The following is a 15,342-nucleotide window of genomic DNA, read 5'->3' as shown; positions in this document are numbered from 1 at the left end:
AAGGTTTCTCCACTCTTGTAAATTTAAACCACTGAGCAAATAACAATAAATGGGAATCGAATCGAATCAGTGAAAAGTTTTGTGGCAATGTCGAAGCAAAACATTTTAGAAGATATTTCAGAATATTTGATTAAAAGAAAATGTTGCCAACTAGTCGAATTTTTATGAATATTAAGGTAATACTACCCTTCCCATGGCTAACGCATGGCTCGTGAATATTAATTAGGTAAATATTGCTGCGTGACTCATTAATATTAAGCGTCCGCCGTCCAGCCTTCGCCGTAGTATTTGTAAATTCGCATCCCGGAAGTTCAGTTGGCAAAATGGCGACGCGCATCGCAAGCATGAGATTCTTGTACCCATTATTTCAACCAGCTTTGACATTGCGATGCAATGCCGTTAATATCAAACGAAATGTACGTAGACGCACATCTGTATCTGGATTAATTTCAGTTAATGAGTCGATAGAAAATTTAAAACAAGTCGTCAGTCAAACCAACGAACATTCATTAAAAGACAACATTTTCAGAAACTCTGAAAAAGCGAGCATTCAACGACCCGAGATTGCAACAAATGTCAGTCAAAGTGACAACAACTCGCATTCAGTTCAGTTCTCACAATTACGTCGGGAAAAGGCAATTAATGAAGACTGCCATGGCCATGTCGCTGCTCAATCCACCACACTCTCCCGTTTCAGAGAAGTTGATGGTTTGCTGTATGAGAAAGCACAGCCTGGTGACAAATGTTTGACGTGAGTGATACTCTTTATCAGAGTTTTATATTAAAAGACATATAAAGCTGTTTTGCTTTACGTGGAGCGGGTCGCCATCTCATGGGCGATGTCATGTTGACATGTTCAGCAATGTCATGCAATTAACCCGGTTTCTAAATATTGAGGATTTTTTTTTTTTTTTTGTGTAAATGTTAAATTGCATTAAAGATAACATTGAATATTAAATAAATTATTTGTTATTATGTGCATGAAGACAAAAAGTATTGCCAGTTTTGTAAACTTCATCATGAATGGCAAATTCTTTATTCATAAATGAAGAATGTAACAAATTTGCTCTTATAATTAAGTCACTTAAAGGGATAGTTCACCCAAAAATTTTGCCCCTCATATTGTTCCAAACCTGTTTCTTTCTTCTGTTGAACACAAAAGAAGATATTTTGAAGAATACTGGTAATCAAACAGTTGACGGTAGCCATTGACTTCCATAGTTGAAAAAAAAAATTATAAAAGTCAATGGCTACCGTCAACGGTCTGGTAACCAACATTCTTCAAAACATCTTTTGTGTTCAACAGAAGAAAGAAACTGATACAGGTTTGGAACAACATGAGGGTGAGTCAATTATTACAAATTTGATTTTTGGGTGAACTATCCCTTTAAGGCTATGAAAAACAAAAAAGGTACATCTATGGTAAAGTACTTTGAATCTGTATTTGGCATCTTGTAAATGCCGTTGTTGTTGTTTAATCCCATTTTTGGAGTTACAGACTTTGGTGCCTGTTTTTATGCAATACTACAGTCTTTAATTAAAAAAGACTCAGTTGCTAATAATACTAGTAATAGTACTAATAATAGTTTTTATGCAACAAATGTTCAGTAAGTGCTATAGTCCCCTTATTTACTACAAATAATGTTGCATTTAATCTCCATTTCATATGCAGGAAGTTGGTCAACATAGCTCGATCTAAGAAGCTTCGTGAGCAGCAAGGTAAAGTTGTTCTGGAGGGAAAGCGCCTTGTATGCAGTGCTCTAGATGCAGGGGCTATAGCACAAACTGTTTATTTCAGTTCTGTGGATGCACTGCGAGAGCTGCCCCCAGATAAACTCCGATTTACTAGCATTGTGAAAGTTATGATGGAAGATCCTAAAATCTGGTCTGATCTTGACATCTCACAAGACATAATAGGTAAGAAGATGTAACTTCGTTACCAATAAAAAATAAATTGTATTGCTTATACTGCAGCATCTTAATTTGAAGGATGTTTTGTGACGTGACATTCTCTAATTGCAGCCATATTCAAACGGCCTGAGGCTTCCCATTTAACATTCTCACAAGAAAAGTATGGCAAGCCTGTGCCTCTGACATTGATTTGTGACAACATGAGGGACCCAGGAAACCTGGGGGCAGTGTTACGCTCCGCCGCTGCCGCAGGGTGCCATAGTGTACTGCTGACTAAAGGTACCAGCAAAGCTTTTGTTCTGAAGTTTTGAAACTTTTCTCTTCCAAATAATTAAAGGATTAGAATTAGAGTGATTCCTTTAATGGGCAGTTAACATAAAGTATTCCTTTATTTGAACAATAACAGCTAACAGTATATAAACATACTAGTTTTTTTTTTACAAAGAAGTGTCCGTGATAAAGAAAATAAAAACATCTTTTCAAATTCTACTTTAAAACACAAGTTTTAGGAATGTACTCTTTGGTGTTCATGTTGCTTTCTTATGGTTTTGAAAAACTTTTATTTCATTTTCATACCAAAAGTTAAAATGTAGTGATTTTTAAAATGTTAAAAAAGAGAGAAAAGGTAATAACATATTTTGACTTATATATATATATACTTGCATACTTACAAAAGTTGCTCTTTTGATGATGGGCTAATGCTTATTCTGTATAATTATTGCAGTGATTATCATGTTTCTAGCATGTTATGGGAACAGTTCTTTTAACCCTAATTGATGGAGTGTGTAGCTTTTCATTTCTTAAACAATCATGTGGCGAGACACATCATGGCCATATTCCAGATTGACCATGTCAAGATTCATCAGGCTCAAACTGTGAAAGAATGGTTGGGAGGGAGCATGAAGGATCATTTTCACACATGAATTGGCACCTCTGAGTCCAGACCTTAAAATCATTGGAAGTCTTTGGGATGTGCTGGAGAAGACTTTACAGAGAGCTCGACTCTTGCATTGCCAATACAAGATCTTGACCAAAATATTATGCACTTCTTGATGGAATTAACATCACAACATTTATGTGCAAGAGTAAAGCACTCTGTAAAGTCTTCTCCAGCACATCCCAAAGACTTCCAATGATTTTAAGGTCTAGACTCAGAGGTGCCAATTCATGTGTGAAAATGATTCTTCATGCTCCCTGCCAACACTCTATGTTTATATATATTGTATTTTTACAATATAAAATTGACAGTATTGTCATTGAATGTATTGACAGTGATGATAATGTTTTATTTTAAAACAAGGAACTTGATATTGTTTTTGAATGTTTTAAATTTTGTTTATGATTCAGGATGTGTGGATGTTTGGGACCCCAAAGTTCTTAGGGCAGCCATGGGCGCTCATTTCCGTCTCCCTATAATCCCAAGCATAACATGGAACGAGATTCCAAGTCACCTGCCTAAAACAGCAACCATTCACGTAGCCGACAACTCCAGCACCACCATAACTGAAGATGACCATACCGTAACCTCTAAAAAACAAAAAAAGCCATCTGATTACGGTTGGGTCAGAGGCCATCACCCAAGGAAGGTGGAATATGAGGATGACGATTTGTCTGGTTTTGCGGATTATGATAGTCGCAAATCCCTTGAGACTCAGTATTATTACATTGACTGGGTTGCTAGGCACACATGCCTCATAATTGGTGGAGAAACGCACGGTCTGAGCCGGGAGGCTTTGCAGTTGGCTGAGAGGACTGGAGGACGGAGATTACTGATCCCCATGGTGCACGGTGTGGACAGCCTGAACTCTGCCATGGCTGCAAGTATTTTGCTCTTTGAAGGAAGGAAGCAGCTGCTGTCTCTGGCTGAGAAGATAAGAATTTGACAGAGACCACAGCCTCGTGAAATAAAGACGTTAATGCCAGTGCCGTGCAATCCTTACATAATTGTTATGTAATATGAACGCATCAAGTATGCTTTTCTGTGATATTAAAATATTTGTATGCAAATTAAAGTCTGTTCTGATTAGGGTTTCATTCATTCATTAAACAAAAGAAAATGGAAAATGATTCTTGATTCATCAGATATGTCAAAAATGAATAAATAAATATAGCACAACTATATATAAAAATATTACGAAAACAAGTAAAATATAATGTAATTAATATAATTGACACAAATCCACTTGAATACTCAGCCCCGATGTTTAACAGCTGCATTCCTTTTAAAAAATCGTACGCTTCAAAATCTCTACCATATGATGTTTCTCAGAAAGTTTCTTTATGTCAAGTGCACATTCTGCATTCTCTCAGTGAGAAGTTCGACTTTAGCATGCTCTCTGTGTCTTCATGTATTATTTATGCAGACATGCTGCATTTATTCAGTCTAGTCCTCCTTTCCCTGTGCTTCTCCAAACAGCAGATGCAAGGCTCTGCAACTGTTGCATTATTTAGGTGCCTACTTAACTGTAATCTCAGGACATCTTACGAATTTGTGTCTTAGTTATTTTTTGTATGAAAATATCAACCGTAATACTTCAGGTTATTAAATCTATTTGTCTGAATTTATAAAGGTGAGAAATAACTAGGCTTTTTAAGTACTTGCAGAATAAAGCCACTAGAGGCTGCAAGTGTACTGTATTTTGAGTTGGAAACATGGTGTGTAGTTAATCAACAGTGTTCACTATTCTGCATGCAAGCTTTGATTTGATGTCATGGTGCATTTTTGTGCTGGACACTATGTGTCTTTGGTCATCAAGCTGGCTGGTTAATGTACATAAAACAAAGCTGACTACGAGAGCAATGATTGCCCATCCGTGATCAAGTGTCAGTGTGCATGTGAGAATATGATGATCACTGCTTCCTGATGAAGTGGAATGAGGACCCAGCTGTTGATTAAGAGGGAAAGAGGAATTCATTACAAGGTAATTATGTGTCATCTAAGCTGTAATTGTGGCGAAGCCATCCATACATGCATACGTAGTACTGTCCTGTCCATTACACATGCTTTTCCACTCTCATTTTCCATAAAGGATGCCTGGACAGAAAATAGGAACGCATTACATGTGAATGACCGATGGATCAACAATGGAAAGCAGGCACAGTGATCAATAGAGAAATTGATTACGTAATTTAGGCTCAGTTGCACTGCCTGTTTCAGCTTTATTTATAGTACTGTTCTATATGACTACTAAAACTTGAGTGTAAACCTATCTTTTGGGTCACAAGCATGTTGAATGCTTATTACAGTTTGATAATTACATCCAACTCTTTTAATGTAGTCGGTTATTATTGTAAAAAACAAACACAAAAACGTATACTTGTACAAGCTTCAACCAATAGATGAAATACGGAGTTGCTCACAGCAATTAATCTATATCAGACCTGAACACAAGCCTATGGAGTAGCGAACCAAAGGGAGCTGGAGAGGCAATAGAGAAGGGATCGATATCCGTGATACACCATTCTGCTCTGTTAAATCCCCGTTCCAACCTTCGACTAGCCTGGGGATGGGAATCAACCCATTCACAAGGAGCATAATCCTACTTCAAACCCCAATATAACAAATTGGTGAGGAGGAGTGAGGGAGGAGAAGTTTCCATTTCCATACGCGATCTAATTGTCAAGCTCTACTTGTGCTCAGTCCCTGCTAGGGAGCTCAGCCCTACTTCAACTCCCAGTCGATGAACTGGGCAGGGCGACAGAATATCTATTTAGGCTCAACCTTACTTATATAGGCTACCAAAGGAGCATAGCCCTGCTTTAATACCCAATCTGATGAATTGGGGAGGGGCACTTCAGATTGACCCGTTGAGCACTATGCTCATAAGGATTCCTGCCAGTCCAACCCTACACGGGGTCTGGATTGCAAGGTGCAGTCACTTGACTCTCATCCCTAAAGAAAAGAGCCAAGCGAGAGCGGAGCTCTCTCTCCACGTCCATAACAGTAAGTGAATTCAGCTCCCTCAAGCCGAACACGCTCGCTCTACTCCAATTGGCAAGGCAGGAGCCTTCAAAGAGGATGCAGTGCCAGGGGAGAGATAGCTCACAAGCAACTCCTCAACCCAGGGCACCCTCGCGTATCGGTGCTCATACAGCCCCTCCACCCGAGACTAGTTCTACTGCGTATAAAGACACTCCAAACCTTAACCCCCTACTATAAATTCATCGCTATGAGTGCATCCAACTCATCTGGGAGCCAAACGCACTCCATTCAGACACTCGATTCTATCCCTCGAGAGAAAATCAAGCAAGAACAGAGCTCTTATCTTCACACACACATAAACAAAGCGGCTTCCTGAGGACAACTAAGCTCATAAAATGTGTAATGCAGGCACCCATTTGTATGCTTGGGTGCTCCATGTGACCTCATCGGACTGCCTTCGGCCAATAAGATTGGCATGAACTCACACGCTACAAACTAATTCAACAAAATGAGTTTCACGTATCAGAGGCTGAAACAGTTTTTGATAACACTTTAGAATAATGGCCCTTTACTAATAGGTAACTATGCAGGAAGTCCTGCATGACTAATGAGTAGTAGGCTACTACATTAACACTTCAGTTACTACTATTAATGTGGAAAGTAGCAAATTTAGGACTAAGATAGTTCCTCGTTAGGAAATCAATAATTACTTAAATTAGATTTGCATCATCAAAAACTATAAGTAACTATGACAAATTATGAAGAATTGCTAATGATTACTGATCACAACATTAACATGTCTGAGATGTAAGCAATTGTCTTTTTTAAGCGGTCATAAAATGCATCGCTAATTACTCAAGTGTTAATTTTTTTTACAGATCACTCCTGCAGAGTGAAAAGCAACACTTGAGTAATTATGTTGCATTTTATGACTAAATTCAGAGTAAAAAAGATGATTGGTTACGTCTCAGTCACAGGTTAATGTTTTGATTAGTAATTAATGGGTGATTCTTTATAATTTGTCGTAGTTAGTTAATAGTTATTAATAAGGCTAATCTCATTGAGTAATTATTGATTACCTAATAAGGAACTATCTTAGTCTTAAATTTGATATTACTGATTAGTTAAGCTAATATTTCCATATTAGTTAATATTAGCTGAAGTGTTAATGTAGTAGCCTACTACTCATTTGCCCTGCATCCCAGTTACTTATTGATGATGGACCATTATTCTAAATTGTTACCCAGTTTTGAACAGAGGGATCAGAATTCTGTCAGCATACAAATTTAGTTTGTTTTCCTTAAATAAACTTGAGGTTTATTGTAATATTCTTCTGTAAAGAGAACATTTGAATGCATGTTATGATTGCCTAAGGATATACTTCGACTATAGCCCACATTAACTAGCACATCAACCCACGCCATCTGACAGCCATTCAACCTCTAAAAATTGAATTTCAAGGTAACAGAAAATGTGAGGAGCAGAAAAGGACATTGTGACAGACTATTCATATGTGGCCATGAAAATACTGGGAGGGAAGAAGCCACTCTACCTTCCATCCAGTGCTGATGAGAGTCTATAAATAGCAACAGAGCGAGAGACAAAGAGAGCGAGAGAGAGAGAGAGCGGTGAAGCTTTTGATGTCATCATTGTGGCAATTCTCTCGCAGTAGGCTGAGGTTTAATTGTTACCTACATACATGCTGACCCCTATTCACTTCACAGACCCCTCAGGGACTTTTTATCTACTCCCTTGCAGGACCCGATATTGACAAGGGTTTTATCTCTTATCTCTTTCTCATTCATCTTTCTTAATTACTCACTCTTCACCAGCAGCAGTGTTTTGCTGTGTCCCGAATATCTGTTGACAATGGGTCACTCAACTTTCCATTTTTTTAGGCCTTGCATCAGTCAGCACATCCTCTAGTGAGGACCAAAGGGACTGATTAGAACCATTAAGGCACTTGTTAGGTAAAACAAGTGTGTTGGTCCTGAAAAGAGTTTCTCCTGAAGTAGGATTGCAGAAAATCACACACTTGACCTTCAGATTTTCGTGCTTACCTCACATTTACATTCAATAATAGCAAATGCCTAAACCAACTTGCAAATCAGAATATTTAGTGTATATACAGTATATATATATATATATATATATAGGAATGCATGCATTTAATATATATATATATATACACAGTATCTCACAAAAGTGAGTACACCCCCTCACATTTCGGCAAACATTTTTGTGTATCTTTTCAAGGGTCAAACTTTGATATATTTTACTTGTACAGCAGTATATTATATTTACTGTCCTCCTAAAACAACTCAACATACAGCCATTATTGTCAAAAGTTGGCAACAAGCTTTCTATAGTATTGTCCCTTGAGAAGATATACTAAAATATTTGCTGAAATGTGAGGGGTGTACTCACTTTTGTGAGATACTATATATATATATCAACATCTCTTTTCTCTGATGACGTTTACTGGCATGAGGGCGGGACAACCTGTCTGTCACTCACAAAATCAAGTCCCGTCCTAATTTTTTCTTGTTCGAGAAGCCGTTTCACTTGGATATACCAGCCTGTTTTTTTTTTTTCAAAACATACTTTTTTGTATGTTTGGATAGATGCTGAAACGTATAATATGGACGTATCGGCAACATTTAAACCTAGCATTATTACGTTTTTACAGCCATAAAACGTTAAATATTTACACTGTATAGGAGAAAACGCCTTTTGTGTCTCACGGCAAACAAACTAAATATTACAAAATGGTTAGCTGATTAAAGAAATGTTATTCATGTTAAGGTTTTAAAGTGTAGTCTTGTTTAACATTATGATTGCAGCAGAAGTCACGAACACTAACTTATTAAGTAAATGAGTAAACTGCATTTAATAAATGCGACTGAAAACATGCCATTGATATCACAACTGAATACAATATTGAAAACATTAATGCCAAGATTTTAATATTCATAAATAGGAATACATACAAATTGGTATGTCTGTAAAATTGTTTGTACATAAATAATTTACATTTTAGTGCTGGAAATACGTCAATATTTTCTGTTTTAGTGCTGTCAATACGTCATACGTTTCAGTGTGTATGAAAACGTAAGTAAATGTACTAAATGTAGAGATATACTTTACGTAAAAAGAGATCACATTGGATATATATATACATCACAATTGGGAAGAAAAGACTATTGCAACTCCCGTTTCATGCTGTCTTTAAATATAGTCAAGTAGGTATGATTGTCTGGAAATAGAATTGTAAGTGCAGATTTTACACATTTACACATGAAGGCTATATATTTTATAAACTATAAAAAACAGATAAATTATATATATATATATATATATATATATATATATATATATATATATATATATATATATATAAATTCTAATAATAAAACAACAAATGTAAAAATTCTAATAATAAAACAAAGATTACAAAAGCATAATAAAATAACCTAATGATAAAAATAATATAGTTTTCTTGCAAAAGTAGTTTGTCTCCAGTCGCTTTTTTAAAGGTTTCAATGTGTTCTGCTGCTTGTCTGAAGGTTGGACATTTGTTCCAGCAACCGTTCACTGTTGATATGTAATATTTATCGAAATTGGCACTGATAAGTGGTATATGGAGAAACGAACTGGGTGTGAAAATGAGGCTGATGAAAAGACACTGTGTGGAGGCTGCAGGCTTCATGTTTCCAGAGACTATAGCAATGGAGAGGGGAACAACACCTCCTGAAACAGTGAGATGATTCATACATTAAATTGCCCACAGTCTTCAGACAATATTGAGCTGATTATGTCAGATCAAATTTGATGAATGTCATATATTAAATAGGATATATTTTGTGTATGAGAAATGTGTAGGGATTTGCATCTATATAAAAGTCTTTGACCTTGCAAATAAGAAGTCGTTTGAGCTAGAGCTTTTCAGTTTGAAAGTATGTGATTGATGTGATATATAAATGTTGGAGCTTAAATAGGCAACACTTCCTTTACAAATAATTCAGGGCCGTGTCGTGTGAGTGAGTAGACATTTATGTGTTTAGGTCTTTCGGAATGAATCATTTAAAATTCTTGTTGCCACAAGGAACAGGATGATCTAATTGATTATGCATATTCTCTGAGCCATTAACAAGTGGATAGTGCGTGTTGAGAGAAAGAAAACAACTCTCTACCGCCGTAACATCCTGAGGCTCACAATTCTTACACTAGCCCTGCTTAAGAGTGTAAAGAATATGTAGAAAGAATATATCATTCTTGAGTTTTTTTCCGTTATAGGCAAATCGATTGCCTTTCTCAACTTCTCTCTTCTCGCATGGATGTGTGGGAGGAAGACAAGAATCAGGATTCAATTCGCAACCAATGGTGAAGTTTAGGATTTTTGTGCCACTATACAAACAGATAGTCCCGTCCCAAGCTCACACCAGTTGAGCCAGAAATATTCGTAACGCTTCCTTTTACAGTACTTACGTGTACTTACAGTGTACTTGCCTATAAAGTACTGGCTAATATAAGGTAAGTACATGGGTTAGGGGTTAGGGTTAGGGTTAGTACCTAATTATTACCCAGTAATTATAATTACTATAATAAGTACATAGTAAGTACATGGGTAACAGGACTGTAAAAGGAAGCGTTACCGAAATATTATTGCCTCGACATCACTAAGATGAGCAATAATTTCCTGAAAATTTTATACAATCTATTATTACATAACTTCTGCTCCATGGTGGCTCTTTGCAGGAAGTAGAAGGACTTTTAATATAATTTCCAAAATGTCTGCATTTCGTGACGCACATTTTGCTGGGAAATCAAGTAACAGCAAGAAATGGTTGTTTGTTGTTATTTCAAATGTAATATTAAAACAATTTGATATTTCATATGTTAAAGATAGAATAATTTGCTGAAGATAATACATTATTGTATACAACAGATCTACTGAATACAAGTATACCATAGTTTTATTTTATTTCAATTATTCATTATAATGCAATTTATATATTTATATTTTAATGCAGTTATATTATCATATTTAATTATATATTTATATCCTTTGTTTGGCCCTAAAAGTTTTTTTTATTAAAACAAAACAATAAGTAAACAGAAATGTTTTAAAGATATAAATGCAATAAAAACAAATACACAGCTGTGTTTCATGTTGTGATCAGTCAATTACAGCACTGTTATTATACAGTATGTTTTGGCTTTACAGAAACTCAATAGAGAGCCAATAGACAGTCGTGTAACAAAAGGTGGCGAATCAGAGAGTGGAAAAGCAGATCAGAGGAATTAATGAGGCTATTGAATGTATGAATAAAATTGAAGGTTGGTCACTCTCTATGTGATAAAAACTCATTTGTGAAATTTCAGCCTGGGTGACTCACAGAAGCAGATGAAACACCATTATCTGACCCACTGGCTGTTAAACCTCTTTCAACCAAACCTCCCCATTCAAACGAGCTGTTACACAGGAGGCAAGATGGCCCAGATACACACTTTTACCATGGCAGCATGAAAAAAATTACTCACTAAAAATAACCCTAACAACAAAGCCCAAAGTTATAATCCATTCTGCAACCCAGCTGTAAAAAGTGTTGCCTTCATTGGTCATCGATAAACACATTACAAGTCCCGGCGGCATGCAGCCTGGATGCAATGTCCCACATGACTTTCAAGGGACTCGATTTAGTGAAAATACTGTTAGTTTACATGGGATTATTAGATTATAGATTTACAGCAACTCACCAACAGAAACTACTCAGTGAGTTTGAAACAGATGCTCAGGTAGCTACAGTAGCACTTTACTTCACTTGACCAGGCAGGTGGAACTGCTGCCTTCTTATTTGATGACACAATAGGAACACAGCCATCAATTATTATTCATATTGATGCTTAGCTGGGGTTATTTGAGATTTTTCCTGCATTTGACCAAAGACATGCTGCGTATTTCCCCAAAGCACCAAAACTGACCTGTTTACGTCAGTATTTCACACTTGCAAGAGGCATTTGTGGAACTAGTTGCCATGGAGTTTTTTCTTGTATTTTCTCTCTTGTTATGCCACTGCTGTACATTTATGTGCTGAAAAATAGTGCTAAAAGAGCCACTTAGTTCTTCAGAAACACAAGAACATGGAAGAATATGAAATGTGTATGAGAAAACCAAGCCCTCGTGTAGTCAATAATTGTATCCCTTAAAACTCATTTTGATCACCAAAATGGCATATTTAAATGTTTTTTTTCCATTGAATTTTTTTTCATTCATGCCTTAAAAATAGCTTGAATGTAACTAAGCCCCACCTCCACTCACTTACCGGCTCGTCTACAAGTCGATGTATCAGAATGCTAAGGAGTTTTATCGCTCTCTACAACTTTGGACACATAACGGTAATTAATATGATTAGCCTTTTGCTTGACTACATTATCAAACAGCTAATAATGTGTTGCTAATATTACATGAACCACAGTGGCGGTTCTAGCCCATTTCAACTGGGGGGGCCAAGCTGGGGCCAGTTGTACTGTTAGAGGGGCCAGTTACATTTAGACCTTATTGTTGTCATATCATTTTCTGCACTGCTGCAGGCATTAACAGGCAAAATACCGTGTTTATAATCATTCAACAATGTATTTGTATTTCCATTATATTTTTTACATTTGCATTACATATTCAGTATTAGTCACAGTAACTGTAATAGACATGATGTCCTTCTTTCTCTTAATTTTGAGAACTATAGAGCAAAAGCAATGGGGACCAAGAAGCTTATTAATTAATTTACTGAAAATAACTGACTTGATATGTCTAACCGTTTACAGGGTTCCTGCACACTTTTTAAAGTCAAATTTAAGGCTTTTTAAGACCTAAAGAAATCAAAATTAATACCGTACATTAGGGGTGTGCAATATTGACAAAAATATATTTCAATATTTTCAACATTTTGTTAATAATTAGATAATATTTTACTGATTGTGTTTTTGTGCTGGTGCCATGGCTGGTTTAGGCCTGTTGTTGACAGCTGACTCATGAAGATATTCATATTTTTCATATTCTATGCAGTGGTCAGTTCACAGCAGTGACAGAAATACATTTTTTAATTAAGGGGCAATATTTGCCACCTTAAATTGATTTCCAGGGGCATTTTCACCTATATATGGACATTTTTTCTAAACTTATTTAGAGTTATGCATCACCTTTTATGTCAAATACTAACAAATTATACATTAATTATACTTATTTATACAATAATACTTAATTATGCAATAATTATACAGTACCACTGTTACCAGTCAAATTAATTAATTCAATCAAAATCCATCTTTGCAGTGCAGAGGTGACACAGAAGTGGCATTAATATATTTACACTCCATTTACAATTGCATAAATAATTTTTTTTAATTTAAATCAATATTTAAATATGAAATTATTTCTAATTTTAACGTTTTAATTAAAGGATACTTTAAATATGAAACTAAAACCGCCAGTAGGCGGCGGCAAGTCCCTGTAAGAGGGATTCATTCATTCAACCGATTTGTTCAAACGGCTGATTTATTCGGGAAAGAAGCAAGTGATTCGTTCAAAACGCGGATTTCAGTCAAGAAATCATCGCTGTGTTGCATTGAGACTCTGCTACGGTTTCATTATGAAATTCTAGTCGGCGAAATAAAGGGAAAACAAACATTATTGACAATATTGTGTCTAAAAAGTAACTCCCAATGTTAACTTATTGTTAATTTAACTGTTGTATTATAAATGTCACAGTTGCAATTGTGCACGGGAAAACGGCACTCTTGCTGATGTGATATTCTAATATAAGAACATAATATGATATAAATATAAGACAAAAACGAATTTGGGGACATAGCCTATATGAACTGCACACAGCAGTGAAAGGACGATAGACAAATGCGATGTCACCTCACAGTGCCTCGTACATAGTTAAAACAATGATTACAATATCATAATAGACAATACACATCGGACACCCGATACGCACATAAAGAATGAACTTACAACTGAACTGACATTTACCAACTTTCTTCTTCTCTCCTCTCTCGCGTGCAGGAGACAGGCGTTATTCTGCCGCGATTCCCGCGAATGTGATGCGAATTGTCACGTGAAAATGCAAATCCACAAAGATAGAAAAATAAAAAATAATACGCATACAACGATAGCAAAAAACAGTTTTGTAAAAATTATTTCAAACTCCACATTTAGGGGGGCCACAAGGGGGGCCAAGCTTTTTGTCACAGGGGCACGGGCCCCCCTGGCCCCCCCTCTAGAACCGCCACTGATGAACCATATGTTCCCATTCGCCATCTCAGAGTCTGACAGCCGCCTTTTAAAAATCAGCATCCTTAGAAACGCTTTGAATGCCAGTGGAGAAAGGCATGTAGTTCATCATAACAGTAATGTCCATCAATACACAATTCACTTATTGCTAAATGTACCCAATTTTTCATATCAACAGACAAATATACCAGGATAACCTGGCTTCTCTCGAGACTCTCCTGCTTTATTTAATTATCTGCTAATTGTTTGCATTGTGTGTCTCATAGGCTAATAGGCCTATTTATTATAGATTCATCAAGTCTATGACAAAAGCTTGTGTGTTTAACATTTAGATAGGCTAGGTTAACTGACGTTTAGGTCCCTCCTGAAAATCATGGCATAATTTTGCACATTGTATATTAGATTATTTTAACAATTCTATGCGAATGTGTTCCCTGATGTCCCAGTTAGTCTAATTAGATTTCACACAGCTGGCATGAGACGCTGGGGGTTTCGTGAGAGATGATTTTAGGGAACTTATGAAGCCTTTAAGTGATTAATAATCAACTGGCATGAGCATGCAGGAATCCGTGCGGACTGCTTCCCCCGTGTTAATAATAACACGCACAGTGAACATACACACGCACATACGGCAGATACCTTCCCAGACAGCATCATTAATGATGCTCCTCATAGTGCGAGGCTCGTGCACACTCGTCACAGATGCGTTCGTGTGACAGGATAGGCTACTTTCCGATTGATGCGTCATAGTAGTTCTCAGCTGTATCACTTTTGGCGCGATTCTGGAGATTTAATTCTGACATCGGAGACTGATAGAAGCGTCCGGTTTGAACAAAGGACTGCACTTTATTGGCATTTATTCGGTGTAGCTGGTAACTAATGTTAGGTCACCTGTGCAAGCAGGTAGAGGTCCCCGACAACATAGACTGTCGGTTTGAGAAAGAGGAATTGACTCAAAACTACCACACACGCTTACATAGAGGAGCAGGATGGCAAAAGAAACGCGAGGTAAGTTCATTCATCTTCTCGTGCGAATGCCTCCGCGACGCGGATAGCTTCTGTTGAAATGCATGTCATGGATGAGCCAGCACGCGCTCTGACACAGCTGGACATTTATGAGATCTCAGTGAATAACAGCCAACATTAAGTGTTCAGGCATTGTTACACATGTGATTTATTTGTAAATATGATTTAGGATATTTGTAATTAA

The 15,342-nt window shown here is 36.7% G+C and overlaps 2 protein-coding genes across 3 annotated transcripts in view; both read left to right on the top strand.

The window, feature by feature from the left end:
• Nucleotides 1-294: 294 nt before the first annotated feature.
• mrm3b (mitochondrial rRNA methyltransferase 3b) lies at nucleotides 295-3,918 on the top strand. Its single transcript, XM_056262173.1, has 4 exons — nucleotides 295-751; nucleotides 1,673-1,917; nucleotides 2,023-2,190; nucleotides 3,259-3,918. The coding sequence occupies exons 1-4, from the start codon at nucleotides 324-326 to the stop codon at nucleotides 3,792-3,794; spliced, it is 1,377 nt and encodes a 458-aa protein (XP_056118148.1). The 5' UTR covers nucleotides 295-323; the 3' UTR covers nucleotides 3,795-3,918.
• Nucleotides 3,919-14,788: 10,870 nt separating this feature from the next.
• The window catches only part of plrdgb (PITP-less RdgB-like protein), a 132,013-nt gene continuing 131,459 nt past the window's right edge, over nucleotides 14,789-15,342 (top strand). For both annotated transcript variants that reach the window (XM_056262166.1, XM_056262165.1), the window contains exon 1: nucleotides 14,789-15,140. In XM_056262166.1, coding sequence (XP_056118141.1) covers nucleotides 15,122-15,140 — 19 coding nt within the window. In that variant the 5' untranslated portion in view covers nucleotides 14,789-15,121. The remainder of the gene's footprint in view (nucleotides 15,141-15,342) is intronic.

This window comes from Rhinichthys klamathensis, unplaced genomic scaffold (assembly GCF_029890125.1).
Source record: "Rhinichthys klamathensis goyatoka isolate OS25496 unplaced genomic scaffold, OSU_Roscu_1.1 h1tg000191l_1, whole genome shotgun sequence".
Lineage (NCBI taxonomy): Eukaryota > Metazoa > Chordata > Actinopteri > Cypriniformes > Leuciscidae > Rhinichthys > Rhinichthys klamathensis.
This window is presented reverse-complemented; position numbering and strand designations above follow the sequence as displayed.